Consider the following 27,088-nt stretch of genomic DNA (forward strand, 5'->3'; position numbering starts at 1 on the left):
ATTACTAAAATACCCACATATAAATACTAAAAATCATCAGCTCATTGCATTACTTTTTCTCATTTGGAAAGGAGGGATGTCAAGAGAGCTCTGTGAGCTCTACATTTCTGTGTTGAGCTCAACTTTTGAAGTGAGGGAAGTCTAAAAAAAAGGTGAGAAGAGTGAGCTGAGTTTTGAGTTGACCTCAAACCTCTGATTTCGAACAAGGGGATGCGAGAAAGGTGAGAGGAGTGAGCTCGGCTTTGTACCATATTTTTTGCTTTGGCCAGAAAGTTCTATTTTTTCGATTTTGTACCATATTTGAGCTACGTTGAATTCCATATTTCAGAAGCTTGTACAAAGATCGCCGCTCATATCTCTCTCTCATCTATTATCGTCGGATTTAGAAGCCAAAAATAAATGGCGCCACCGTGGGAAAATAATTAACAGGTTATCAGTGGTGGGGGGTATGGGTTTGCATCAGAGGAGATGAAAAGAGGGTGGGGATCCGTGAGATTGGGTTTAAGGCGACGGGTTGGGGAAGGACCCATCAGGAGGGGGGTAATGATCTGATGAGGTTTCTGGTTCTTTATTCCCAGGATCCCCGAATGGCCTTGATGGGGAGGACGAAGTCCACATCCGCCGCTCCGGATTCCAGGTGGGCAGCACCGGTACCCATGTATGTACCTATCAACTTATCACTACTACTTGTTTTGGCTCCCTCCTCTGCTAATATATATCCTTTTTAAGTTTTAATACCCACTACTAACTTGGTCCCATGAATTACAAATGTATTATATGCTTGTAACCAGATCTCATACAGTTTATTCTTCATCTATCTAATCTAGATATCCGATATGCATCTCAAAATTGCAGGTGATTGTGAGGAGGAAGACAAGCTTGTTGCCAATATGCTGTAATCATATTGATTAAGTAGTTTGGAGAAGACATGCATTACAATTTAGGTTAGTCCATTTGGTTTGTTAGACATGAAAGTCAGAAAGACAAATGTCAGCATCTCACAAGAAGGAATCTAGATATATATGTCATGGTTACATACTCTAGGACCCACCCCTAGGATGCTCTGGCCAGTATCTCTCCAGTCCACCCAAAAGGAAACATATCAGGAGCCATGTATATGCACCCATACTCATGAGTCCAAGGCAACTCAGCTCTAACATCCAAAGCATCTAACTCCAATATGCAACCAGGTGTTATCAACCACATTTAGCTCTTTCAGTCTCATCACCTTGTCCTACAATAAGCTTAATAGTTTAAAACATATTCACAACAAACCAACTACACAAATAAAACATAAGATAAATACTTACATCATACTGATCACTAACGTACACCGCTTTTAGCATGTCCACAAATTGTTCCCATTGCAATCCCATGGCCTTGTCTATCTCGTAATAGGTACCACACCGTGGTCAGAGAAGATAAATGTGTGGTCATATGACCTACCATACCGTGCGAGTCTCAACCTCGGCAGAACGTGCTGAACCAACTCCTGAACGCTCCCGTGCTCCTTCAAGTAGTCAATGCTCCCCATAAAGTGCTTGTATCCATTGAATGTTAATCGAAACAGCAAAACCTCAATGTCCTGTACAATAATTTTATTATCAACTATTGTTTTTCTAATAATTCAGGGCAAAAATTTATGCACATCTATTTACACCACATTTTGGCCAGCTATTCTTGATTTTTTTTTCCATTAATCCGATGATTAAAGGAAAAACATGTCCAAAGAATTGTCGGCTAAAATGTGGTGAAAAGAAATGTGCATAAATTTTTGCCCTAAATTATTAAAAAAACAATAACTAATAATAAAATTATTGTACAGTACATTGAGGTTTTGCTGTTTCGATTGACACAAGCACTTTATGGGGAGCATTGACCACTTGGAAGAGCACAGGAGCGTTCAGGAGTTGGTCTAGCACATTCTGCCGAGGTTGGGACTCGCACGGTATGGTAAGCCAAATGGCCACACATTCATCTTCTTTGACCACGGTGGTACCTATTACGAGATAGACGAGGCCATGGGGTTGCAATTGGAGTGGTTTGTGGACATGCTGAGAGCGGTGTACGTTGGTGATCAGTATGATGTAAGTATTTATCGTGTTATATTTGTTTGATTTGTGTAGTTAGTTTGTTGTGAATATATTTTAAACTCTTAAGCTTATTGCAAGAGGAGGTGATGAGACTGGAATAGCTAAATGTGATTGAAATCAGAGAAGATAGCACCTGGTTGCATATTGGATCGGTCTTTATGGCGAGTTCTGTTGCAGAGTTGGAGTGAGGTGTTTCGGATGTTAGAGCTGAGCTGCCTTGGACTTGTGAGTATGGGTGCATATACCCTGCTCGTGATATGTTTCCTTTTGGGTGGGTCCTGGAGTATGTTACCATGGCATATATATCTAGATTCCTTCGCTTGTTCCATCATTGACATATTTTACTAGTGCTGAGTGAGGTGCTAATGCTAACTAGATAATCTAGATATCCGATATGCATCTCGAAATTGCAGGTGATTGTGAGGAGGAAGACAAGCTTGTTGCCAATATGCTGTAACTATATTGATTAAGTAGTTCGGAGAAGACATGCATTACAATTTAGGTCAGTCCATTTGGTTTGTTAGACATGAAAGTCAGAAAGACAAATGTTAGCATCTCACAAGAAGGAATCTAGATGTATATGCCATGGTTACATACTCTAGGACCCACCCCTAGGATGCTCTGGCCCGTACCTCTCCAGTCCACCCAAAAGGAAACATATCAGGAGCCATGTATATGCACTCATACTCACGAGTCCAAGGCAACTTAGCTCTAACATCCAAAGCATCTAACTCCAATATGAAACCAGGTGTTATCAACCACATTTAGCTCTTTTAGTCTCATCACCTTGTCCTACAATAAGCTTAATAGTTTAAAACATATTCACAACAAACCAACTACACAAATATAACACAAGATAAATACTTACATCATACTGATCACTAACGTACACCGCTTTTAGCATGTCCACAAATTGTTCCCATTGCAATCCCATGGCCTTGTCTATCTCGTAATAGGTACCACACCGTGGTCAGAGAAGATAAATGTGTGGTCATATGGCCCACCATACCGTGCGAGTCTCAACCTCGGCAGAACGTGCTGAACCAACTCCTGAACGCTCCCGTGCTCCTTCAAGTAGTCAATGCTCCCCATAAAGTGCTTGTATCCATTGAATGTCAATCGAAACAGCAAAACCTCAATGTACTGTACAATAATTTTATTATCAACTATTGTTTTTCTAATAATTCAGGGCAAAAATTTATGCACATTTATTTACACCACATTTTGGCCAGCTATTCTTGATTTTTTTTCCATTAATCCGATGATTAAAGGAAAAACATGTCCAAAGAATTGTCGGCTAAAATGTGGTGAAAAGAAATATGCATAAATGTTTGCCCTAAATTATTAAAAAAATAATAATTAATAATAAAATAATTGTACAAGACATTGAGGTTTTGCTGTTTCGATTGACATTCGATGGACACAAGCACTTTATGGGGAGCATTGACCACTTGGAAGAGCACAGGAGCGTTCAGGAGTTGGTCTAGCACGTTCTGCCGAGGTTGGGACTCGCACGGTATGGTAAGCCAAATGGCCACACATTCATCTTCTTTGACCACGGTGGTACCTATTACGAGATAGACGAGGCCATGGGGTTGCAATTGGAGTGGTTTGTGGACATGCTGAGAGCGGTGTACGTTGGTGATCAGTATGATGTAAGTATTTATCTTGTGTTATATTTGTTTGATTTGTGTAGTTGGTTTGTTGTGAATATATTTTAAACTCTTAAGCTTATTGCAAGAGGAGGTGATGAGATTGGAAGAGCTAAATGTGATTGAAATCAGAGAAGATAGCACCTCGTTGCATATTGGATTGGCCTTTATGGCAAGTTCTGTTGCAGAGTTGGAGTGAGGTGTTTTGGATGTTAGAGCTGAGCTGCCTTGGACTCGTGAGTATAGGTGCATATACCCTGCTCGTGATATGTTTCCTTTTGGGTGGGTCCTGGAGTATGTTACCATGGCATATATATCTAGATTCCTTCGCTTGTTCCATCATTGACATATTTTGCTAGTGCTGAGTGAGATGCCAAGTGAGGTGCTGAGTAGTGAGTGCTGATGCCAACTTTTGTTTTTCTAACTTTCCTCCAAGTCCAATTCTAGGAGTTTAACAAACCAAATGGCCTGACCTAAATTGTAATGCATGTCTTCTCCGAACTACTTAATCAATATAGTTAAAGCATATTGGCAACAAGTTTGTCTTCCTCCACACAATCACCTGCAATTTATAGATGCGTATCAGATATCTAGATTAGATAGATGAAGAAGTAACTGTATGAGATATTAGTGGAGAAAGAAAACTGTATAATTAATCCCCAGAAACAGATAGAAAAACGTACCTTGAGAATATTCATTCTCGAAAGATATTTTATCCCCATGTTCTTGCTCTTCATTTGATCCACAAACATTCTCTTCCCCACCGTAGGTAATGTGCAGAAATCCATCTTCGCCCTTATTTTGCTCATCAATTTCATAAAACAAAGCACCTGTAACATTGCATAATTGATTACAATCTTAACTTTTGGAACTTTTGGAACAACATATGATGCATAAAAGAAAAAATGAGCTGCCACTCACCAAGGGGAGGTTTAGTGTTCTTGAAAGAGACAAATATTGGCTTTTTTTGGCTTAACCTGATGCTAACCCGAATAAAGAAGATGAATTCTCCAAGAGTCATTTTACCAGGGACATGGTATCTGCAGTCAAAACCAAGATAGGCAATGCTGCTATGTAAAAACCCCTTTCATTTGAGACAAGCTATGAACACAAATGAACTTTCAATTTACCTATGCAGCAATCGATACATTTTCCTTTCAGTATGAAAATTCTATGGACTATATTTATGGTAGGAAGCTATCCCTAATTTGGTAACCAATTCTTGCAAACATTGTTAATCAAGAGTATTCCTAACCGCTCATTAAACTCTTAGCGATCAATTCATAACAGTACTTCGTATCTGTGTGCGTATAGTCTTTGCATGTAGATTTAAAACTCTCACAATAATAACATAACAGGTATTGGGAATAATTTCAACAAAATTCTAGCTTTTCATTTCCTATTTTTTCCCTGACCCATATCATGAAATATGTCAAAAGCATAAAGGGAATGGAAACAGTCCTATACTCTTGCAGCAATACAAGTCAAGATAACTAGAGCACAAGGGAATTCAAAACTCACTTCTTCCTGTCAATTTCAGGAATATCACTCCTAGCGTCCTTCTCGACAGCCACCAACATGCAGGCTCAAATTAGAACAGAGTACATCCATCCACTGAATGCATACAAAGTAAACATATCTGAATGCAGTTAAATTCTTACAGGTATTAAAATTGCGCAGGTCTTCCTCAAATGCCAGGCATCTATCATAAGCATAAAACAGACAAATACCAATCAGATTCCACCGTAGCAAATAAAAATCAAGATAAGTAAAGCACAAGGGAATTGACAACTAACCACATCCCATCCTTAGTATTAAGGTCAGTCCTCACAACCTTGTCCACGAGTACATGTATCCACAGAATACATAGGACATAAACATATATGAGTCGGTGAAGTTCTTACCAGCCCGTTATTCCAAGGGTCTAAAACTGTAATGGGTTTTGTGATCTTACTACACACTTGTCTTTTCCTCTTCCTTGTTGCTGACGAATTTCTGAAAACATATCAAAAGCATAAATGAACTGGTTTGTAGCAATACAAAGTTTACAAACCAAGATTTTAAAGCTGAAGAACAAACTTCTTCTCTATGTTGTCGTGAATGTCAACCCTCCTTGGAGATTCCATCACAACTATCTCATCGAGTGAAATGATCACTTGTTTCCGAGGGGCATTGTTCTCTTCTGCTCGCGCCACTTTGAAAGCGTGACAGATTTGAAACAAAACATATTAGAAAACAAATAAATTTTTTCCAAAACAAACCATAATCTATGAAATTTCGACCTAATCTTCACAGACCAAATACTAACATAGGCAAATTGGGAACTGCATAAAGTATATAATTAGCGCACCCCAAGAGAGAGAGAGAAGGAGATAAATACAAACCCTGGGGAAAATCGTTACTAGGGGAGCTGTTGGCCATGGAGAAACTCCCAATTTGACTGTTCACTGCCAGTTTTCAAACAACAAAAATCAAAACCGCATGCCGAATTTTCAAACCAGAAATTAACTGACAGCATCAAACATAAAAATTTAGGGTAAGGATTGATTGACCGAAAGCTGGGAAAACAAGGAGGGCCAATTCAATCAATTTACCCAAATTGGAACCCCAATTTAGGTTTTGGCCCTCTTTGATTGCATTCGGAGAGCGAATTATTGAAGAAAGAAGGTCATAATCATCATCCTCACCCCCTTCATTGCCAAAGCCTCATCTTTACATTCCTTCAGATTGAACAGTTCTTTCAATTGTGCCAACAATTTTTTCTGCTGCTCATCGGTTTATTGTAAGATTTAAAAACGATAAAAGAAAAACTAAGTTTGATATACGAATGAGGATGGATATAAGGTTTATATGGACAAAAAAAGGTTGAGATTCTGGAGAATGTCGTGTGGCACTACGTGATTGGTTAGAAATTTTATCGAAATTTTGGCTAAATTATTGTAAAGAGATAGTGATATGCGGGATTGGTTGAAAATCTTATCGGAAATCTATTAACAAAATAGTACGTTCAGATAATGACACGTGGCGTGACAATATTGGTTGAAAATCTTATCAAAATCTTAGCTAAATTATTGTAAACAGATAGTGACACGTGGCGCGTCGAAATTGGTTAAAAATCTTATCGGAAATCTATTCACAAAATAGTACTTTCGGATAATGACACGTGGCGTGATAAAATTGGTTAAAAATCATATCCGAAATTAAAACTAATTTTTTTTTATTATTTTATAAAAAAATTAATAATATTTTAAATATGCTAGGTGCTATCGCATTTTGTAGGGGTGGAGATGCATTTGTGCAAGCCTATTTTTTAGACTTTGTGCCAGCATATTTTTCAGAGGTGGAGATACATTTGACCAATTACTGTTTATTGGGATAAATCATTATTCATTGAGTGAATTAAATAGGCTAGGTACCAGAGTATTTTTTAGGGATGAAGTTGATCTTATAGACCGACCTCTATGGAATTTGTTTACACGTCAATCTCGTCGACGTGCCAAATAGTATCGCAATTTAGATGCCAAAAGATAAGGCAATTAATAATTCTTTGGGATACTTTGGATGCGGTCCCTAACTATCAATATTTTTTGATTGAAACCTTGTTAGTTTTTAGTTTTTGATTGAGATCCTTGACATTAATGTAATAATGTAAGTTACTATATTTTTTAAATTAAAAATTAAAAATTGAAATTTGTAATTGTTTATATTAATGAGATTTTAAATAAAACCCATAATTTATGGGATTAAAAATAATAAAATATAAATTATACTCTCTATTATATTGTGTGTGTGTGTATACATATATGTATGGGTACATTAACCAAAATTAACAAAAAAAATTATTATACCAAAACATGGATACATTCTCAAATCAACAAAAAAGAATGTACCCATATAAGTTTAAACATGGATTAAAAAATTTGAAAGGATTTTATATTAAAACAAAGGGTACATTTTAAATATAACAAATTGATATATTTAAGAATGAGTACATTTAAGATTAAAAAAATTAAAAAATTATATGAATGGGTACATTTAAGATTAAAAATTGAGAATCTTTTTATATATATAAAAAAAAACTAATAGGTACAAACTTAATTTAATTTAATTTATTATTATTTTGGAAATGTTTGAATCGAAAATTAATTAGAAGTTTAATAGAGGTGTGAGTATTAAACCCTAAATTAATCACTAATTTTTATGTTAAAAAATTATATAATAAACATGTAAATTCATTATCACATTAATGCTAGGGACTTGAATCAAAATTTGAGAACTAATAAGGTCTTAGTCAATGAACAGTAAGAACTAGGGACCAGATACTAATTTTTCCTAATTCTTTCCTTCGTGGGAGGTCTTCTCTCCTTTTTGTGAGAGTTTCTTTTCACCTGCGTGTGAGGTAGGTTCCCAATTAATCATTCCTTTTTTGTCGCCGACCCTAGCTTAGGCTGGGGTCGGTGGTTATCGTCTACCCGTGCTTTCTTTTCCTTTTTCGGTTGTTAGTTTCTTGCTTTTTTCCGTTATTCATCTCTGATTTGTCCCTCTCCCATATTCCACCTCCATGGTATTCTTCCTTCCTCTTTGTGCTCTTCCATTTTGGCTCCGGCTTTCCTCGACCCCATATATTTACAAATCTGTTGCCACAACCTGTCAATGCGTTTTGACATGTCTCGTGTATTTTCTTAATAAAGTGATGTAATTTTCACATCACATATTTCTTGTTGAATTCTTTTAAAGGTTTGGATGCAATGCAATTGCAGTATCGTACAATATTTATAAAATATATCAATCTCATACATTGATTTATCTTTTATTTTAATTCCAGATATCCGTTATTTAACTTGTTAATTTGACCGTTAAGTGATGATGTGACAAATAAAATAAAATTATAATTACAAAAAATTAATTTAAAAAGGGAAAAAAAGGCCCACACTTCTTATCCGTGGACCACTGACCATCACAACTTGATGCCATCTTTTGTTGCGTTCCACCTCCAATGCCGATATAGTCCACACGCCAGCAGCTCCCGCAGGGAAAAAAAGGGGGCTCATCCCTCTCTGACGAAAATCTTAAAGGATTTTTCTTCACATCTCTCTCGATAACCGTTGATATTTTATCTGGTTTTGAAGAAATAAGCTCTCATTTTTTTTAATGTGATTGTGTAAAGTTTGAAGCTTTTTCAGTGTGAATCTATGGGAAGGAGAACCTAGCTGAAATGGGATTGTTGGAAATTAGGGTTCCGTTGGAAGAGACACCCACTTCTACGGTCTTCATCGAACGGCAAAATACCTTCCGATTGTAGCACAAGGGAATCGACAACTAACTGACCTTGTCCCGACCTCGGCGGTATTGAGGAGGTGAGTCCTCAAAATCAATAGAATTTTCCGTTGCAGATTCATTCTACCACCAAAGCACAATTGGTATGGTGTTGGATGTGGATTCTTCTCTTGCTCGCCTCTGTTTGTAGGCCCTTTTGAAAACACTTTAGTTCGAATAATCGGATTGAGAAAGTAAAATATGAACCAAAAGCCTCTCGAACACACTTTAGTCCAAAAAATAGGAATGAGAAAACAAAATCTCAACCAAAAAGGGGAGCTAGTTGTTGTTTGCTTGCTGAGGAAGGCAACGCTCGTGGAACAACCCAACAAGATCGATCTTCTTCTCTTTCCATTTCCCAAAATGCGGAGCAGCCTACGTCGTCGTTTCGTGGTTTACAACGAGTTAAATGACCATAAAGACCTTCCTAATGAGGCGACCGAGCGAGCTGGAATAAGGGTTTAATAGTAATTTCAGTAGACAAACTTAAAAATGTGTTTGAACCCTCTAATCATCTGTTTGAAGTTTGATTAGCTGCTATCTGTCATATGGGTTTGCGACGTAATCCGCCTTCCTTAATTTGTAGGAGGAGGAAGAGGAGGAGGAGGAGGTGGAGGGGGAGGGTTGAGAGGTCTAGGGTTTTTAAAAAGGGGGAGGCGACGCAGAACGAAACAAAGAGGAAGCAAAAAGTCGAGAAGGTCTCTGGAGGAGGAGGAGAAGGAGAAAACTGCGGCGACCATGGAATTCTCAACCAGATACGATGGAATTGTGAAGGAAGTCTCATCCTACTCGAAGAACGAGGTTTGAATTTCCTAATTTCTAAAGCTGCTTTTCTGTAATCTGTTTGTAAAGTTGCTTTTCTTCGTCTTGATTTACGGAATTTAATTGTTTGTTTGTAGATGGAGGCAAGGTACGAAAGAATTGTAAAGGAATTCTCATCCTACATGAAGAAAATCGCCTTTGTTCCTATCTCTGGGTTTGAGATTGATAGGTCCACCAGCATTGACTGCTACATTGGACTTTTTCAGGCTTCCCTTGACTTGATCATCGAGCCCAAGGGTCCCTCAGACAAGCCCCTCCGTCTACCACTTCAGGATGTGTACGAGATTGGTGGCATTGGAACTCTTCCGGTGCCGATGGAGAATGTAGCTTCTGCCAAACACCCTCAAGTGTCTACCCTGAGCGCTTTCCGTAGTGTCGGTGTTGGTGACGGATTGTTTGCAGCTGTCTATGTGGTATACTTGGTAGTTGGTACCCTTATCCTTTTTCCTACATAGTCATTAGCCAAAGAATCTCTTTTTAACATTTCGTTGCTGATTTCAACAGGACGGAAACCAGTTTCCTGGCACTGTCCTCTCCCCCAGTGAATTGGTCAGTTTACAGCTAAAACCTACTATTTTAACAAAATTGTTGATACAGTTGGACATTTGGACTTGTTTCATTTGTGTTACCTTATCTCCAGTTTGTTCTCTCCCTGTGCATCGTTTACTACTTGTCTCTTTTGGGCTTGCTAATAAAAGTGGCTTCTTTAATCGACGTTCTGTTTAGGCTTAGTTCCCCACTTCACAAGACAGCAAGACCACTGGTTCTTCATTCCATTTGGTTTGTTAGTCGCTTCCAATGGTTAGTTAACCACTTGTGTGCATGCCTAAATAAGACACTTGACTAAGATGAAACGTAACGTGTGCTCGCTTTTTGTCATGATCTTGTTTCTAAAACAGTTTGGCAAACTTCAGTCTAATTTCATTTCAATAAAATTGAAAATGGGGTGTAAATACGTGACGTTCACTTCAACAATCTTGAAGCCAGACAAGTGACAGAAAAATGGATTCTTAGCTGGTAATACTTTGACTCATTGCTGATATCTCACTCAAATCGTTAAATTATGCTTGTGAATACTTCGTACTTACATTGCCGGTCCCAAGCCCGGATAAAGGAGGAGGGGGAGGGCGTCAGGTAGTCGACAACCGGCACTCCACAGCTACGTTGAATCCTTATGACAATGAATCCAGAACGAAATCGCGCTAAAGCTAGGACGTCACCCGTAAGTGGCGCGCTGTGTGGCCCGAGCACAGTGATAAGTGAGCAAGGGTCGCTGTATCTCCATCGGCACCCAGATGCAGTGTTAAATGAGCAAGGGGGCCATAGAAACTTCTTTTCGAACGACTCCACTCAAAGTTGTTTGGGAACATATGCTCCTATCAACTTTACACAGGACACACAAAAGAAGTACTTTAATCCTATTAGACGGGGGATGGTGAAGAAGCTAGGACAGAAGGGTAGAGTTCAAGAGAGTAGAATGCGTTTAGGAACGTGGAATATAGGAACCTTAACGGGAAAGTCTATGGAAGTAGTGGAAGTTATGGTGAGGAGAATGATAAATATTATGTGCCTACAAGAAACTAAGTGGGTTGGTCTTAAGGCAAATGATCTAGAAAACTCAGGGTTTAAGCTTTGGTATTCGGGCACAAATAGAACGAGAAACGGTGTTGGCATCATTGTGGACAAGACCTTGACACAAGATGTTGTAGATGTCAAGAGGGTAGGAGATAGAATCATGGCAATCAAGATTGTAATAGGACAAGAACTCATCAATGTGATTAATGCGTACGCACCTCAAGTAGGGTTGGATACGAGTTCGAAAGAGAAATTTTGGGAAGACCTTAGAGACTTGGTGCAAGGAATTGCCCAGACGGAGAAGTTATTTATAGGAGGAGATTTAAATGGACACGTGGGCAGGGAGACAGGCAACTATGGAGGTTTTCATGGTGGCCATGGTTTTGGGGGAGAGAAATGAGGATGGGGAAGCTATCTTGGATTTTGCAATGGCATATGATCTCTTCTTAGCCAACACCTTCTTTAAGAAGAGAGAAGAACATATGATCACTTACAAGAGTGGGTCGTCAAAAACACAAATAGATTTTCTTCTAATGAGGAAAGGGGATCGTATAACTTGTAAGGATTGCAAAGTTATACCGGGGGAGAGCTTGGCTAATCAACATCGCTTGTTGGTGATGGATGTACATATCAAAAGAGTGAGAAAAAAGAACAAGACTTGGAAGTGCCCAAAGACTAGATGGTGGAATCTAAAAGGAGAAAAACAAGTCATTTTCAAAGAGCAAGTAATCACCCAGTGTGTGTGGGATAGAGAGGGGGAAGCTAGCCAAATGTGGGATTCCATGGCTAGCTGTATCCGCAAAGTAGCAAAAGAGGTATTAGGAGAGTCCAAGGGCTTTGCTCCACACCAAAAGGAATCTTGGTGGTGGAATGAGGAGGTACAAACAAAGGTGAAGGCTAAGAAGGAATGTTGTAAAGCCTTATACAAGGATAGGACCGATGAAAATGGTGAAAGGTATAGAAGAGCGAAGCAAGAGGCGAAGAAAGCTGTGAGAGAAGCTAAGTTAGCGGCTTATGACGATATGTATAAGCGACTAGATACCAAAGAATGAGAGTTGGATATCTATAAACTAGCTAGAGCAAGGGAAAAGAAGACAAGAGACCTAAACCAAGTGAGGTGCATCAAGGATGAGGATGGAAAGGTTCTTGCTACAGAGAACGCGGTCAAAGACAGATGGAGAGGTTATTTTCATAATCTTTTCAATGAAGGACATGAAAGGAGTACTCCTTTAGGGGAGTTGAGTAACTCAGAAGAGTGCAGAAACTACTCCTTTTATCGTCGAATCAGGAAGGAAGAAGTGATTGTAGCTTTGAAGAAGATGAAGCATAGAAAAGCAGTGGGCCCAGACGATATACCGATTGAAGTGTGGAAAGCCTTGGGAGAGACAGGTATAACATGGCTCACTGACATTTTCAATAGGATTTTGAAAACGAAGAAGATGCCAAACGAGTGGCGAAAGAGCACCTTGGTGCCTATTTACAAGAATAAGGGCGACGTACAAAATTGCATGAACTATAGGGGTATTAAGCTAATGAGTCATACAATGAAGCTCTGGGAGAGAGTCATTAAGCATAGATTGAGGCAAGAGACACGGGTTTCGGACAACCAATTCGGGTTCAAGCCAGGGCGCTCAACCATGAAGGCAATCTATCTCTTACGAAGATTGATGGAAAGATATAGAGATGGGAAAAAGGATTTACACATGGTCTTTATAGATTTGGAAAAAGCGTATGATAGGGTCCCAAGAGACATTCTTTGGAGGATTTTAGAGAAGAAAAGAGTACGAGTAACATATATCCAAGCTATAAAGGATATGTATGAAGGAGCAAAGACTGCCGTAAGAACTCATGAAGGACAAACCGAAAGCTTCCCCATAACTGTAGGATTACATCAAGGCTCATCCTTAAGTCCTTACCTTTTTGCGTTGGTAATGGATGAGTTAACATGACATATTCAAGATGATATTCCTTGGTGTATGCTTTTCGCAGACGATATAGTGTTGATAGATGAAACTCAGGAAGGTGTAAATGCGAAGCTTAACCTTTGGAGAGAAGTGTTGGAATCTAAAGGTCTTCGCCTAAGCCGATCAAAGACAGAATATATGGAGTGCAAGTTCAGTGCAAATGGAGGCCAAAATGAGTTAGGGGTGAGGATCGGAGATCAGGAAATACCAAAGAGCGACCGTTTTCGCTACCTAGGATCTATCTTACAAAAGAACGGAGAATTAGATGGAGATCTCAACCATAGAATACAAGCTGGATGGATGAAGTGGAAGAGTGCATCCGGCGTGTTGTGTGATTGTCGTATGCCACTGAAGCTTAAGGGAAAATTTTATAGGACGACAATAAGGCCGGCGATGCTGTATGGCACAGAATGTTGGGCGGTGAAGCACCAACACGTACACAAAATGGGTGTAGCGGAGATGAGGATGCTTCGTTGGATGTGTGGGCACACGAGAAAGGATAAGATTAGGAATTAGGATATCCGAGGTAAAGTAGGAGTAGCCGAAATTGAAGGAAAACTGAGAGAAAATCGGTTACGGTGGTTTGGACATGTGCAAATAAGGCCTACTTACGCTCCGGTTAGAAGATGCGACTACGGGACAGAGGTTCAGGGCCGAAGGGGTAGAGGAAGACCTAGGAAAACTTTGGAAGAGACTCTAAGAAAAGACTTAGAGTACTTGGATCTAACGGAGGACATGACATAGGATCGAGCACAATGGCGTTCTAAGATTCATATAGCCGACCTGACTCAGTGACTTGGATTTTTCAAGTCTCCAATCGAGAAGTTTTCCCCACCCGAGAAATTAAGGGAACACTACCTCAACCTACATGCTCCACTCACAAAGCTTCAACATACAAGCTTCAACAAAAGAAAAATTCAAAGAACTTAGTGAAGAAGGCTTTGGTGTATTTAACACAATACGTTGAAATGAAACAAAGCTTATTTATTGATATCTCTAAGAAGTTACAAATATGTACATATACACGAGTCAAAATAAACAAACAAGAGGGAGCTTTCACAAAGGTTGCTTAGGAGAAGTCTCAGCAGTCGGCAGAGCCCCAGAAAGAGAAGGCACCGGAGGGGGATCATTCGGAGCCTCAGTACTGGACAACACCCTAGAAGGAGGAGGCATCAGAGGTTGATCATTTGGAGCTTCATTACGCGGTACAGCCCCAGAAGACGAAGGCAATAAATGCCTTTGAAACAAACCCACAAACCTCTGATGATCATGTAAAATCTGATCATCAGATTCCTTCATCTGGTCAAGCTTCCTCTTCATGTTTGTAGCATAGTCATGAGCGAGCCGGTGCAACTGTTTATTCTCATGCTTGAGCCCTCTAATCTCCTGTTTGAGACTCATCACTTCAGCCGCCAATTATTCAACTTGGCGGGTTCGAGCAAATAGGCGTTGGGCCATATTAGACATAGAACCTGCACACTGAACACTGAGAGCCAGAGAATCCTTAACAGCCAACTCATCAGACCGTTTGGAAAGTAGTCTGTTATCTTTGGGAGTGAGAAAGTTCCTGGCCACCACCGCAGCGGTCATATCATTCTTCATCACGGAATCCCCAACGATAAGAGGACCAGTAGGGGATACGAAGGATGGGCGCCATATGTTGTCTGGAGAAGGCGTGGCTGCCTCTTCAACAAGGTTCAAGTCAAAACGACGGTCGGAGGGGCCAGACATTTTCAAAGGTGTTGAAGAGAAAAGAAGTCGGACAAATCAAGATCTTAGAAATGCAAGAAGGGAGCTTCTACTGGTGGAGATTCAAGTGTGCTTTGGAACTTAATACCAGCCTCTATAAAAATCCGCACTCGATGGAGCTTCAGAAATCGAAGAGGCGCCTGCTCAGAAATCGAAAAGGCGTTTGCTTTCTCAAAAGCTGGGCTGCTCAGAGACCACGAGGGCCGATCTCAGGAATCGAAGAGGCGTTTGCTTTCTCAAAAGCTGGGCTGCTCAAAGACCACGAAGGTCGATCGCAGAAATCGAAAAGGCGCTTGCTTTCTCAAAAGCTGGGCTGCTCAGAGACCACGAGGGCCGATCTTAGAAATCGAAGAGGCACCTGCTTTTTCAGCCTTGTCAGCACCTGTCACATGCACACTCAACTTTACGGAAATTACGGGCATTCTGTCGAAGATTTCTAGTGAAGTAGAAAGCACGTGAATGTTACTGTTCAATCATTCACTTTCCACACGCAACATCAGCTCACGGGTACCACAGATAACTTTGCCAAAAATCTCTGACAAAGTTTAGACACGTGAAGCTTGCAGCTCCCATTACATCGCTATGACCAAGAAGGGTAAAAGAATAGCAAAGAAACAACACTAACAAAGTTTAGACACATAAATTTTGATGGTCTAGCTACCATATTATTACCCACAAGGGTAAAGGAACAGGACCATTGCTGGATAATTGGAAAGTCCCTGTGGGTCAACCTCTGTGCTTCGTGGCAAGGTAGACTAGCAAACAGGCCTAACCTTTACTCACATTCGAGAAAACACTCCCAACAAGATTGCTTGCTTCAAGATCGAAGAGGCACCGTCCTCCGAATCTCGAGAGCCAGACTCCCAACACGATTACTTTCTCAAAAAGCGACGAGACACCACTCTCCGAATCTCGAGAGCCAGACTCCTAGCAGGATTGCTTTCTCAAAAATCGAAGAGGCACCGTTCTCCGAATCTCGAGAGACAGATCCCCGACAGGATTGCTTGTTCGAAAACCGAAGAGGCACCGCTTTTTCAACTTTGAGAGCCCCTTAGATAAAGCTTGTCTGTAATCCTCACACCGCTTTCTCAACTTTGAGAGCCAGATCTCCTTGGATAAAGCTTGTCTGTAATCTTCACACGTAACATCAGCTTTCCAGATACCACAGACCATTTTTTCAAAGTGCTCTGACAGAGTTAAAACACGTGAAGCTGGCAGCTCCCACTATCGTGCTATGACCAAGCAGGGTAAAAGAATAGTATTACTCCTTGTTAAGAAGACTCCTATATATGTCGACCTCCATCCTCAACGGACAGGCAGACCTGCAAAAATGCTCAACCCTTCCTCATATCTGAGAGGGCACTCCCAACGAAGCCTATCGAAATACTCAGCTTTCTTTCCCCCCGAGAATACCTCTGCAAACAAGCTACACTAGAGCAAGAATATATCATATCATCAGGGTTAAAAGCAAGAGTATCCCATATCATGCTTTTTTCCTGTCTTTTCTTTTGGCCTTGTTCTTACCTGCAAGACAAGAAGAAAGAGAGCAATCAGTCAGCACTTGGAATCAAGCTTCCAGTCCGGAACTGACTGCCTGGAACCCCATTGCTCTCGAGTACTCATCTTCAACATCTTATGCTTCCCGAGAAGATACCACATCTGCCTGAGGAACAAATAGGGCAAGTGAGAAGGATACAAGGAAGCATGTGGAGACAAGCGCAACATAACACGTGCCGATACATCCACTACTTTGTCAACAGCAAAAGTATCCCATATCAGCAGGGTCGAACGTACTCTAGATTTGATGGACTTGTTTTGATCCTCAAATTCTTCAGTCGGCCTTATACTCTGGTGGAAACAAGAAAACCCTCCAGCCCAGTTCAAGAATAAGCCTGTGGAAAGTTACTTCTTCAAAAGCAAAAGTATCTCATATCACCTTTTCTCCTTTTCTTCTCTTTATCCTTCATGCTACCTGCAAGATAAGGAGAAGGATAACAATCAGCCGGAACTCGAAATCAACACTTCTGATCTGTGACTGATTGCTTGGAGCTCTGATTGCTTACCTTGTCTGTCACCTCTTTCAGCAGATCCCCTAGCTCGGCGACTTGGGGGACTCCTACTACATGGTTTGTATCGTTCTTGACCAAGCCTGAAACTACAAGTAAGCGTCAAGTGAAATTGATACATTACCTTGTGCATCTCCACCAGTTAAAGATACCACCCCTGAAGGGAGGAAGAGTACTTCAAAAGAAGATGCCACATCTACCTATGAGACAGATAAGGCAAGTGAAGACGATACCACACTTCGGTACTTAAAAGTTTCGTGATTGCGAGATCATTCTTCCACAATATTTCCTAATGTCATTTGTACTAAATCAATCACTTGTACTCACTAAAGGAGAGCTTGAACCTATATACTGTGTAAACCCTTCACAATTAATGAAAACTCCTTTACTCCGTGGACGTAGCCAATCTGGGTGAACCACGTACATCTTGTGTTTGCTTCCTGTCTCTATCCATTTACATACTTATCCACACTAATGACTGAAGCAATCTAGCGAAGATCACAAACTTAATATTTAAGATGATATTCTTTGGTGTATGCTTTTCGCAAACGATATAGTGTTGATAGATGAAACGCAGGAAGGGGTAAACGCGAAGCTTAACCTTTGGAGAGAAGTGTTGGAATCTAAAGGTCATCGCCTAAGCCGATCAAAGACAGAATATATGGAGTGCAAGTTCAGTGCAAACGGAGGCCAAAATGAGTTAGGGGTGAGGATCGGAGATCAGGAAATACCAAAGAGCGACCGTTTTCGCTACCTAGGATCTATCTTGCAAAAGAACGGAGAATTTGATGGAGATCTCACCCATAGAATACAAGTTGGATGGATGAAGTGGAAGAGTGCATCTGGCGTGTTGTGTGACCGTCGTAGGCCACTGAAGCTCAAGGGAAAATTTTATAGGACGACAATAAGGCCGGCAATGCTGTATGGCATAAAATGTTGGGCGGTGAAGCATCAACACGTAGGTGTAGTGGAGATGAGAATGCTTCGTTGGATGTGTGGGCACACGAGAAAGGATAAGATTAGGAATGAGGATATTCGAGATAAAGTAGGAGTAGCCGAAATTGAAGGAAAGATGAGAGAAAATCGGTTACGGTGGTTTAGACATGTGCAAAGAAGGCCTACTGACGCTCCGGTTCGAAGATGTGACCACGGGACAGAGGTTCAGGGCCGAAGGGGTAGAGGAAGACCTAGGAAAACTTTGGAAGAGACCCTAAGAAAAGACTTAGAGTACTTGGATCTAACGGAGGACATGACACAAAACCGAGCGCAATGGCGTTCTAGGATTCATATAGCCGACCCCACTTAGTGGGAAAAGGCTTTGTTGTTGTTGTTGTTGCTCAGGTGGTAAAGCAATAACTGAAATATATGGACAGTGCAAGATGAGGAACTTTTCCGTATTATCCTTCTTCTTTGAGGGTTTATTTAGACACGCCACACCCATACTGTGCTATTGTTGTGGTTGATTGTATTATCTCTTATTGGTTAGAATAGGCATGCTGTTGGGAATTAGCTTATTCAGGTTATGTTTTTTCATTTTCAGGACTCATAAGACGATAAAGTACGGTGCCTACACGTACACTAGTGTGGCCAACATTCAGCTCTTAGTGGTCCTCAAAGCGCACTATCCTCAGCTAATCACCAACGTCAGAGGAATCCAAGAAAATTGTCAGGTGTTTACCTTTCGGTTTTCGCCCGTTTATCTTTTACTCATTTGGTTATTCTTTCAGCTTGCAAGCTTTGTTTTGTTACAAATAGTATTGAGTCTGTTGAGAAAGGGATATTTTATTCTGTGTCCAAATTGCTTGTTTGTATGCAAAATTTTAATGTACGAGAACAGAGGACTTGCCTGTATTTTGTTTCCGCACCTTTTATTTTAGTTTTCTTCTGTTTTTCAGTATCTAAACCATCTCTCTTCAACATCTTCGTCTGTTCTTTTGCTTTTTTAGTTTGTAGAATGAGGCTGGAAAATAAAGTTTCCAATTCGCTTTCTTCTCCGTCTTCTCTTCGTAAGAAAGTTAATCAAACACCTGTGCATGATCTTTTCTTTGTTGCTTCATTGTAGGTGAGATTGTTAAGCGAGAAAGCAAAGGAAACTGTAATTGGAGAAAGCGATTTTCAGGTGCAGATTTTGGTTTGTTTACTGTTTTCTATAAACATTTGCATTTTGAAGTCTTATTGCATTCACTGAAATTCAATTTTATGTCAATATTTGGATGTGTTGTTTGGTGAGGAATGCATCTAATCCAACGTCAACACTTGGGTAGGGCTGTAAATGAGCCAAGCTCCAATTTCCTTCGAACTCGAACTAGACACTGTTTGCTTCTTATGAGCCCGCTCCAGCAAGCTTAAACCATTCAAGCTTGATACCGAGCTCAAGTTGTTTGGGACTGGACATGTCAATGAATCGGGTTGTCAACCGAATCTGATCTGAATCTAATGTAATTAATAAGTCATGGATCGCGACTTCCGATCCAATTATCTAAATAAGATTCGAGTCCGATAATTTTTTATTAATGGATTTGGATTTAGATAAAGGCTAGTGCTATTCGACAATAATTCAGATTTGATGTAATCTATTTTTTGATTTTTATATTATTTATGCTTTTGTGTAATAGTAGGTTTTTGTTTGTTTGTTTGTTTTTTTTTTTTTACATGGTTAAAATACACCTACTATATTTATTTATTTTAATTCAACATGAAAACTTCTAATTAAAATATAAAAGCATAATGAAAAATAATTCTAATTAAAATAAAAAAGCATAATAAAAAAATGAAGTTGCTATTGATATTTTAATCTTTACTAGTTCTTATATTAGATTCGACAAGGATTTGGTTTAATTTGAATTCGATACTTGTTGGATATGGATTGACAAGTTAGATTCGATGATCTAAGTAGGATGTGGACTCATCAATTCGATTATAAATGGATTTGGATGTGGATTAAGGTTGAATTCTTTTCGAACTCAATTGATTTGCAAGGTGTATTTGTGTTATTTAAGAAACAAGTTAGTCAGATTCTGTAACAAAAGTCTCAACATAGCGATGTTTTTTAATGCAGAATGCATCATATATAAATATATTTCAAAAAGATATACATGAGGTTAATGCTTGGAGGCTCTATGTAATGCACATCAATGTTTGCACATTTAACTTGCACGAAAGATTAAAAACTGTTAGATTGATTGCTCTTACAATAATATAACAATTCTTGTTCCGTCGTGCAAGTTAGATGCGCAAACTTGATGTGTATTGGAGAATTTTCAATGATGCTCGCGGTCATCAAGAGTAAACACTAATTCAAGTAGGCCAGTTGTTATTTTTCAAGAGAATTATACCAAGACTGATGGGCCTTTCATGCACTCACTCCAGGTGTGGACTTGAACCAACAATTTGACATGATACATTTAGATTGATGGGCCTCTGCTGCACTCACTTACCTAAAGGTGTGGATTTGAACCAACAATTGACATGATACATTTAGCTTTTACTTTGTTCTATTTTATTTATTTATTTTGTCAAAAAGTACAAATTAATTATTATTATGGATAATTTTCTATGGTTCTTTAAACTGATATAAAACTTCTCCAGGATGATACAGACGTCGATGGTGATGGTGATGGTGATGACGATGACTGTATGGACGATGACGATATGGATGACGATGATGGTTATAGGTTTGGAGATGATGACATGGAGGATGACGGGAGTTGGGATATTGATGAGGGGGATGACGGGTCTGGTGATGACGGATCTGGTGACGAGGGGGATGATGGGTCTGGTGAGGACGGAGATGACGGATCTGGTGACGAGGGGGATGACGGGTCTGTTGATGCCGGAGATGATGGTTCTGGTGACGAGTCTGATGACGACGGAGATGACGAGATTGATGATGTGGCCGATGAGGATGGGCAGGGTGATAGTGAGGATGACGAGGTGAGATAATTGTTCTCTAATCTTCAAGTGTTTATTGCATTTCTATTAACTTTGAAGTGAAGTGATCAAGAAAAATGATTTTTTTGAATTATATTTTTTATTTGGACATGTTTTTCCTTTAAATCATCGGATTAATGAAAAAAAAAATCAAGAATTGCTGGCCAAAATGTGCATAAATTTTTGCCCTGAATTATTAGAAAACAATAGTTGATAATAAAATTATTGTACAGGACACTGAGGTTCGGTTGTTTCGATTGACATTCGATGGACACCATCATTTTATGGGGAGCATTGACCACTTGGAGCTGGCCTTCTCTCTTAGTCTTATATATAGACCGACCTCTACGGCGGCACGGGTCAAATACTTTTCTAATTAGAATTTGTTTACACGTCAATCTCGTCCACGTGCTAAATACTATCTCAATTTGGATGCCAAAAGATATGACAATCTATACTATATATATTTTTATATATTTGTATATTAAGAGAACACACATTGTTCACCTTTTTGCCCACTTTTTCTAATATTGCCCCTCATTTTTTTAATGTACAATGTTGAGATGAGGAGGGCAAAATAGTAATTTTGTACATTTTGACAAAATGACAATCATATCCCTTTTTTTCCTATTTTGCCCTCACCTTTGATACACAATATTTACATAAGGAGGGCAAAATAGTAATTTTGTATCAAAATATTTACATAAGATAAAAATATGCACTTATTAAGAGAAATTGTCCCACCATCATTTTTTCATACAGTTAAGTGAAATCATGATGTTTTTTGGATAGTTTGAATGAACTGAAGCGGTTGCGCTTAATTAGGCAAAATGGCTCCCCAATTTCCATATGACATGTCTCCTGTATTTTCTTAATAAGGTGATGTAATTTTCACATCGCATATTTCTTGTTGAATTTTGATCTTACTCTCTCAGAGGTTTTGGTGCAATTGTAACCTCATACAATATTTTAAAGTACTTAAATCTCATCTATTGATTTATCTTTTATTTCAATTTCATATATTTGTTATCTAACCAGTTAATTTAAACGTTGAATGGTAATGTGACAAATAGAAAAAATTTATAATTACAAAAAATTAATTTCAAAAGTAAAAAAAAGGCCCACCCTTCTTCTCCGTGGACTACGTGCCTGCAGCTCCCGCAGGGAAAAATGGATTGCTGGTTCTAATTAAGTCACTGCAGAATAAGGGAAAAGGGGCTCATCCCTCTCTTAAGAAAATCTTAAAGGATTTTTCTTCACATCTCTCTTGATAACCGCTGATATTTTATTTGGTTTTGAAGAAATAAGCTTTTTTTTTTTTTATGTGATCGTGTAAATTTCGAAGCTTTTTCAGTGTGAATCTATGGGAAAGAGAACCTAGCTGAAATGGGATTGTTGGAAATTAGGGGTCTATTGGAGAGACACCCAATTCTGCGATCTCCATAGAACGGCAAAAACCCTTTTTTGCAAAGGCCTAGGTCGAAGTTATCAAGGTTTAAGAAATTGACAATGGAATCAATCTGAATTTGAAGCTCCTTAATGACGACATCGTATCGGTGATAGATGTTGATTGAATTCGAGAGCGAATTGTTGAAGAAAAAAGATTATATGCACAAACTCGATCGACAAGTTATAGGGTTTAATAGGGGTAACTGTGGAGCAAAAAATGATCACAAAGTGACACGTGGATTTCGGGATAAAAGAGGACAAAAATACTCTTGAGGTACAAAGGGATTCCTACGCGCGAGCAGCGGGCAATCATTCTTAACCAAGTCAAAAATGCCCAAAATAGGTAACAATTCAAAACCTATTTCATTTCATATATTTTTTACCTCACTTTCCCTCCTTTAGCTAATCAATTAGCTATCATTCTATAACCTACAAAATATTCCACATAAATTGAGTTAATTGGCTAATTAATGAGATTATTATTTAATTAATCCATTAAATGTCAATTAAACTATCCATTATGCCCAAAAAATACACTAATGGCTAGTTACCCTCTCTCCCAAGGGAACCGGCCATTTCCTTCACCTTTCCACCATATCCTTCCTTTTTTGTGACATTGATTAGTTAACCAATCAAGCCATTATTTCAAATTATACCATAAACTCCCAAAAAACATTCCTTTTATTATGTTAATTAGCCAAGTAATATATTTATTCCTAATCAATATATTAATTGCTAATTAAATCACCAAATAACACCGAAAATGTGCATAAAGGGCCGGTCACTCCTTCTCCAAGGGGGACCGCCCATGCCCTATATATTGGCTCCCATTCTCACCAAAAACCAAAGTTGACACTCTTACAAAATTCCAAAAACTCTCTAAACACGTTTTCTCTCTAAATTCTAACTTTGGCATCGGAGGTTCTTCGGCCAAAGCCCTCCCATTCATCATGGGCGCGTGAGGCTCTTGGTCTTGACCTAAGGTGTTAATTGTTTTGTAGGAGCAATTTTGTCCTAGATCAAGGAGGAAGAAATTTGCATCCACATTTTGGTGCTTTCATTGAAAGAAGAAATCCACACTCGTAGAAGACTCTCGCACAAAAAAAGTTTTTCTCTATTTTCTAGTCTACTTGTATTTTTTTCGTACGTTCTTATTATTAGAATTTTTTATTTGCAAAGATTCTTTGATAAAACGTAAAAGAAGAATACAATGGCTAGAAATTTAGAAAATTCCACGAGTGAAAATTCCAATATTCAAGGAATGGGACCACGGTGATCCACGAGGCTAAATGCGACAATAAGTGGAGCGGCACCATCACCACGAGTTTCCACCATGGGAACCACCACGGTGGCTACCTTGGTAGCCACCCGTGGCGAGGTCTATGGTGCCTTCACCACGACCCGAGCTGTGCCATCCAAGGCGGCTTACGTCACTAAGGCCACGACCCAAGCCACACAGACGCATGCATCACGCACTGAGCAGCCCACTCTCGTGGCCCATCCTGCTCTCACCAAGCAGCCTGCTCCTGTCAAGCAGCTTGTTCCAGTGGTTTCCCAAGCAGTTTATGTCGGCCCGAGACCATCTCGACCAATCATCGAGCCAAGGGCATTTTCACAACATTTCTCCACGGATTTGGCATTTCCCAACTTAAATCTCGTACCCCGGGCCAACCACCATTCCACTGCTCAAGGAGGCATACTCTTTCCAAGCTCTTCCAATCTGAATGGTGAACAACACTTGTCCCGACAAGTCATGGAGTTGACGAGCGCCCTGGCACAATAGACGACCTTGGTAAATCAACTTTGGCAACGCACCGAGATCCAATTTGCCCCAGATGAGTGTCCCAAAGTAGGACAAAGGCAGACGAAAAACCTTTCAAGCAGCCACTCAACCAACCACAAATCGAGCATTCGGGCAGTGTACACTTTCGATTGGGCCCCCGAGACAGCCTATACTCCCGTCTTAGCGCGTGGAGGAGCGTGCACTCTCGACTAGGCCCACAGATAAGTATACATTCACGGTTGGGGCCACGCTCCGATAATCAACATGAGCAGCCTTCTAGGTAAAACGTTCATTTGCGGCTCGGCCCGTATGGAGCATTCTTCACATCACATTGAAGCAGAAAAAACAGCGGACGGAGAGAAGCAATTACGCAATCTGGATCAAGTTCAACCGGCAACTTGCATAGAATTCCCCTACATGCTAGGGATGAACCATATATACCACCTCCGCGACATGAACAAACTAAAAACATGTAAGAGCAGCCTAGACCAACAGGTCAAGACCGGGGGCAGCCAAGAACTCCGCTACCCCAGTAAAGGCAAATCCAAGAAGAGGTAGAAAGACTTTTCAATGAACGGATGCGTGACTTCTGACGCAACGAAATGGCTGATGAAGCGTTAAGGCGGGATATGACCAACATAAGCAGGTCACCTTTCACGGATGAGATCGAGCAGGCAGAGCCTCCACGCAAGTTTAGCATGCCGTACTTCACATCTTTCAAAAGAGATGGAGATCCAGAGAGGCACTTGAAGCACTACTGAAGCGCAATGGTCCTTTATCGGAACATTGACGCCCTTATGTGCAAAATATTTGCAACCACTCTACAAAGCAAGGCACAAGAACCTTGCCACCACGATCCATCCAGAATTTTGATGATCTTTCCTTGGTTTTCACCAAAGAATACTCATTTTACCGCTTGATCAAGAAAAAGTCCGATCACTTATTCAACGTAAAGAAAAACCCAAATGAGTCACTCCGCGACTACGTGAAGAGGTTCAAAGTAGAGAAGGTGAAGATCGTCGGATGCGATGACTTGATAGCAAGTGCAGCCTTCCAAAAAGGACTCCCAGCAGACCACCCACTGTTCAGAGAAATGATCATGAAAGAAGACATAACTCTAGCAGATTCCTTTGCCTTGGCAGAGAAGCATGCACTTTGAGATGAGGCTCGATGAGAGTAGGCAACTGCTCAAAGGAATGAGGACGGGAAGCAGCCCAGCAAGGGCAGGTAGGAGGCCAAGCACAGGGACCGACCCACGACCAAAGAAGGCCCGATAACTAAGAATGATTCTAAGTTCTCAATTCCGATCCATCAAATCCTTCGTGATATCAAGAACGAACCATGGTTTAAGCTGCCAAAACAATCAAAATGAGATATTTCCAAGATGGACCATACCAAGTATTGTGCGTTCCACCGAAGTCCTGGTCACACAACCGACGACTGCTACACTTGGAAGAACTACTTAAAGAAGCTCGTGAAAGAAGGTAAAGTCGATAGATACTTGGACAAGCCAGCTGTGCAGCCAATGAGGAATGCAGACGATGATGAGGGGCCGCCAACCAAGATGATTTGAATCAATGGCATTTTCGTCGAATCCGAGCACTTAGGGGCCACTAATAACTCAAAAAAGATGAAGATCCAGCAAGCTTTACTAATCTCACAAGTCCAAGCAGTCGATACCCAACCTGGACCCATTATTGGCTTCACTGAGCAGGATGCAGAAGGCGTCGATTTCCCACACGATGATGCATTAGTAGTATCTGTCCAACTAACCCATGCTATAATTGACAGGATGATGGTTAACAATGAGAGTGCAGTCAATATACTTCAACTCTCAGTCATTTAGAAGATGGGCCTGGAAAACACAATCATACGCCGAGCAGAGGTACTTACCGAATTCAACGAACACACCACAACTGCCATCAGCCACATCACACTTGATGTGAAAACACCGCCAGTTATCTCAAAGCAAACATTCACGATCGTAAGCGGTCCGTCTCCCTACAATGGGATTCTTGGGAGACCTTTGTTGATCAAGCTAGGTGCTGTCACTTCCGTCAAGTATCAAAAAATCTGATTCCGCATCCCGGGAGGAGGAATCAGAGAAATTAAGTCTGACCATGCCTCATCCCCAAATGTTGACGTTGGATTAGATGCATTCCTCACCAAACAACACATCCAAATATTGACATAAAATTGAATTTCAGTGAATGCAATAAGACTTCAAAATGCAAATGTTTATAGAAAACAGTAAACAAACCAAAATCTGCACCTGAAAATCGCTTTCTCCCATTACAGTTTCCTTTGCTTTCTCGCTTAACAATCTCACCTACAATGAAGCAACAAAGAAAAGTTCATGCACAGGTGTTTGATTAACTTTCTTAGGAAGAGAAGATGGAGAAGAAAGCGAATTGGAAACTTTATTTTCCAGCCTCATTCTACAAACTAAAAAAAGCAAAAGAACAGACGAAGATGTTGAAGAGAGATGGTTTAGATACTGAAAAACAGAAGAAAACTAAAATAAAAGTTGTGGAAACAAAATACAGGCAAGTCCTCTTCTCTCGTACATTAAAATTTTGCATACAAACAAGCAATTTGGACACAGAATAAAATATCCCTTTCTCAACAGACTCAATACTATTTGTAACAAGACAAAGCTTGCAAGCTGAAAGAATAACCAAATGAGTAA

The 27,088-nt window shown here is 40.0% G+C and overlaps 3 protein-coding genes and 1 long non-coding RNA gene across 14 annotated transcripts; 3 read left to right on the forward strand and 1 right to left on the reverse strand.

The window, feature by feature from the left end:
- Positions 1-718: 718 nt before the first annotated feature.
- Positions 719-6,575, reverse strand: LOC126600857 (autophagy-related protein 8B-like). 11 transcript variants are annotated; one of them, XR_007615610.1, is made up of 10 exons: positions 6,433-6,575; positions 6,130-6,192; positions 5,825-5,939; positions 5,407-5,740; positions 5,267-5,304; positions 4,667-4,785; positions 4,429-4,575; positions 3,118-4,307; positions 1,311-1,466; positions 719-1,234 (listed from the first exon to the last, which is right to left on the reverse strand). XR_007615610.1 is itself a non-coding variant. In XM_050267546.1 (9 exons), the coding sequence occupies exons 5-9, from the start codon at positions 5,549-5,551 to the stop codon at positions 4,373-4,375; spliced, it is 411 nt and encodes a 136-aa protein (XP_050123503.1). In that variant the 5' UTR covers positions 5,552-5,579; positions 5,700-5,740; positions 5,825-5,939; positions 6,130-6,192; positions 6,433-6,575; the 3' UTR covers positions 4,210-4,372. The 11 variants fall into 11 exon arrangements, 7 of the variants coding, with proteins under 7 accessions (XP_050123507.1, XP_050123505.1, XP_050123502.1 ...); XR_007615607.1 differs by having other exon boundaries at positions 719-1,466; XR_007615609.1 differs by lacking the exon at positions 1,311-1,466 and having other exon boundaries at positions 2,962-4,307.
- LOC126600858 (uncharacterized) lies at positions 2,313-4,197 on the forward strand. The gene is made up of 2 exons (XR_007615611.1): positions 2,313-2,452; positions 4,116-4,197. It is a non-coding gene; the product is annotated as an uncharacterized LOC126600858 (long non-coding RNA).
- Positions 6,576-9,648: 3,073 nt separating the features above from the next.
- LOC126600438 (uncharacterized) lies at positions 9,649-19,849 on the forward strand. The gene is made up of 5 exons (XM_050267010.1): positions 9,649-9,862; positions 9,961-10,328; positions 10,388-10,432; positions 18,778-18,907; positions 19,300-19,849. The coding sequence occupies exons 1-5, from the start codon at positions 9,800-9,802 to the stop codon at positions 19,423-19,425; spliced, it is 732 nt and encodes a 243-aa protein (XP_050122967.1). The 5' UTR covers positions 9,649-9,799; the 3' UTR covers positions 19,426-19,849.
- LOC126600862 (uncharacterized) lies at positions 18,954-21,337 on the forward strand. The gene is made up of 3 exons (XM_050267556.1): positions 18,954-19,356; positions 20,296-20,680; positions 20,826-21,337. Exon 3 carries the CDS (start codon positions 20,874-20,876, stop codon positions 21,177-21,179), a length of 306 nt encoding a protein of 101 aa, XP_050123513.1. The 5' UTR covers positions 18,954-19,356; positions 20,296-20,680; positions 20,826-20,873; the 3' UTR covers positions 21,180-21,337.
- The last annotated feature ends 5,751 nt before the right edge of the window (positions 21,338-27,088 follow it).

This window comes from Malus sylvestris, chromosome 14 (genome assembly GCF_916048215.2).
Source record: "Malus sylvestris chromosome 14, drMalSylv7.2, whole genome shotgun sequence".
NCBI lineage: Eukaryota > Viridiplantae > Streptophyta > Magnoliopsida > Rosales > Rosaceae > Malus > Malus sylvestris.

Coding starts and splice junctions, on each gene's coding strand:
- LOC126600438 (XM_050267010.1), top strand. CDS start 9,800: ATGGAATTCTCAACCAGATACGATGGAATTGTGAAGGAAGTCTCATCC. Junction 9,863..9,960: donor CATCCTACTCGAAGAACGAG/GTTTGAATTTCC, acceptor GTTTGTTTGTAG/ATGGAGGCAAGGTACGAAAG. Junction 10,329..10,387: donor GTTGGTACCCTTATCCTTTT/TCCTACATAGTC, acceptor TGATTTCAACAG/GACGGAAACCAGTTTCCTGG.
- LOC126600857 (XM_050267544.1), bottom strand. CDS start 5,460: ATGCTTATGATAGATGCCTGGCATTTGAGGAAGACCTGCGCAATTTTA. Junction 4,786..5,266: donor CCTGAAATTGACAGGAAGAA/GTGAGTTTTGAA, acceptor TTTTGACTGCAG/ATACCATGTCCCTGGTAAAA. Junction 4,576..4,666: donor GAACACTAAACCTCCCCTTG/GTGAGTGGCAGC, acceptor GCAATGTTACAG/GTGCTTTGTTTTATGAAATT.
- LOC126600862 (XM_050267556.1), top strand. CDS start 20,874: ATGGACGATGACGATATGGATGACGATGATGGTTATAGGTTTGGAGAT.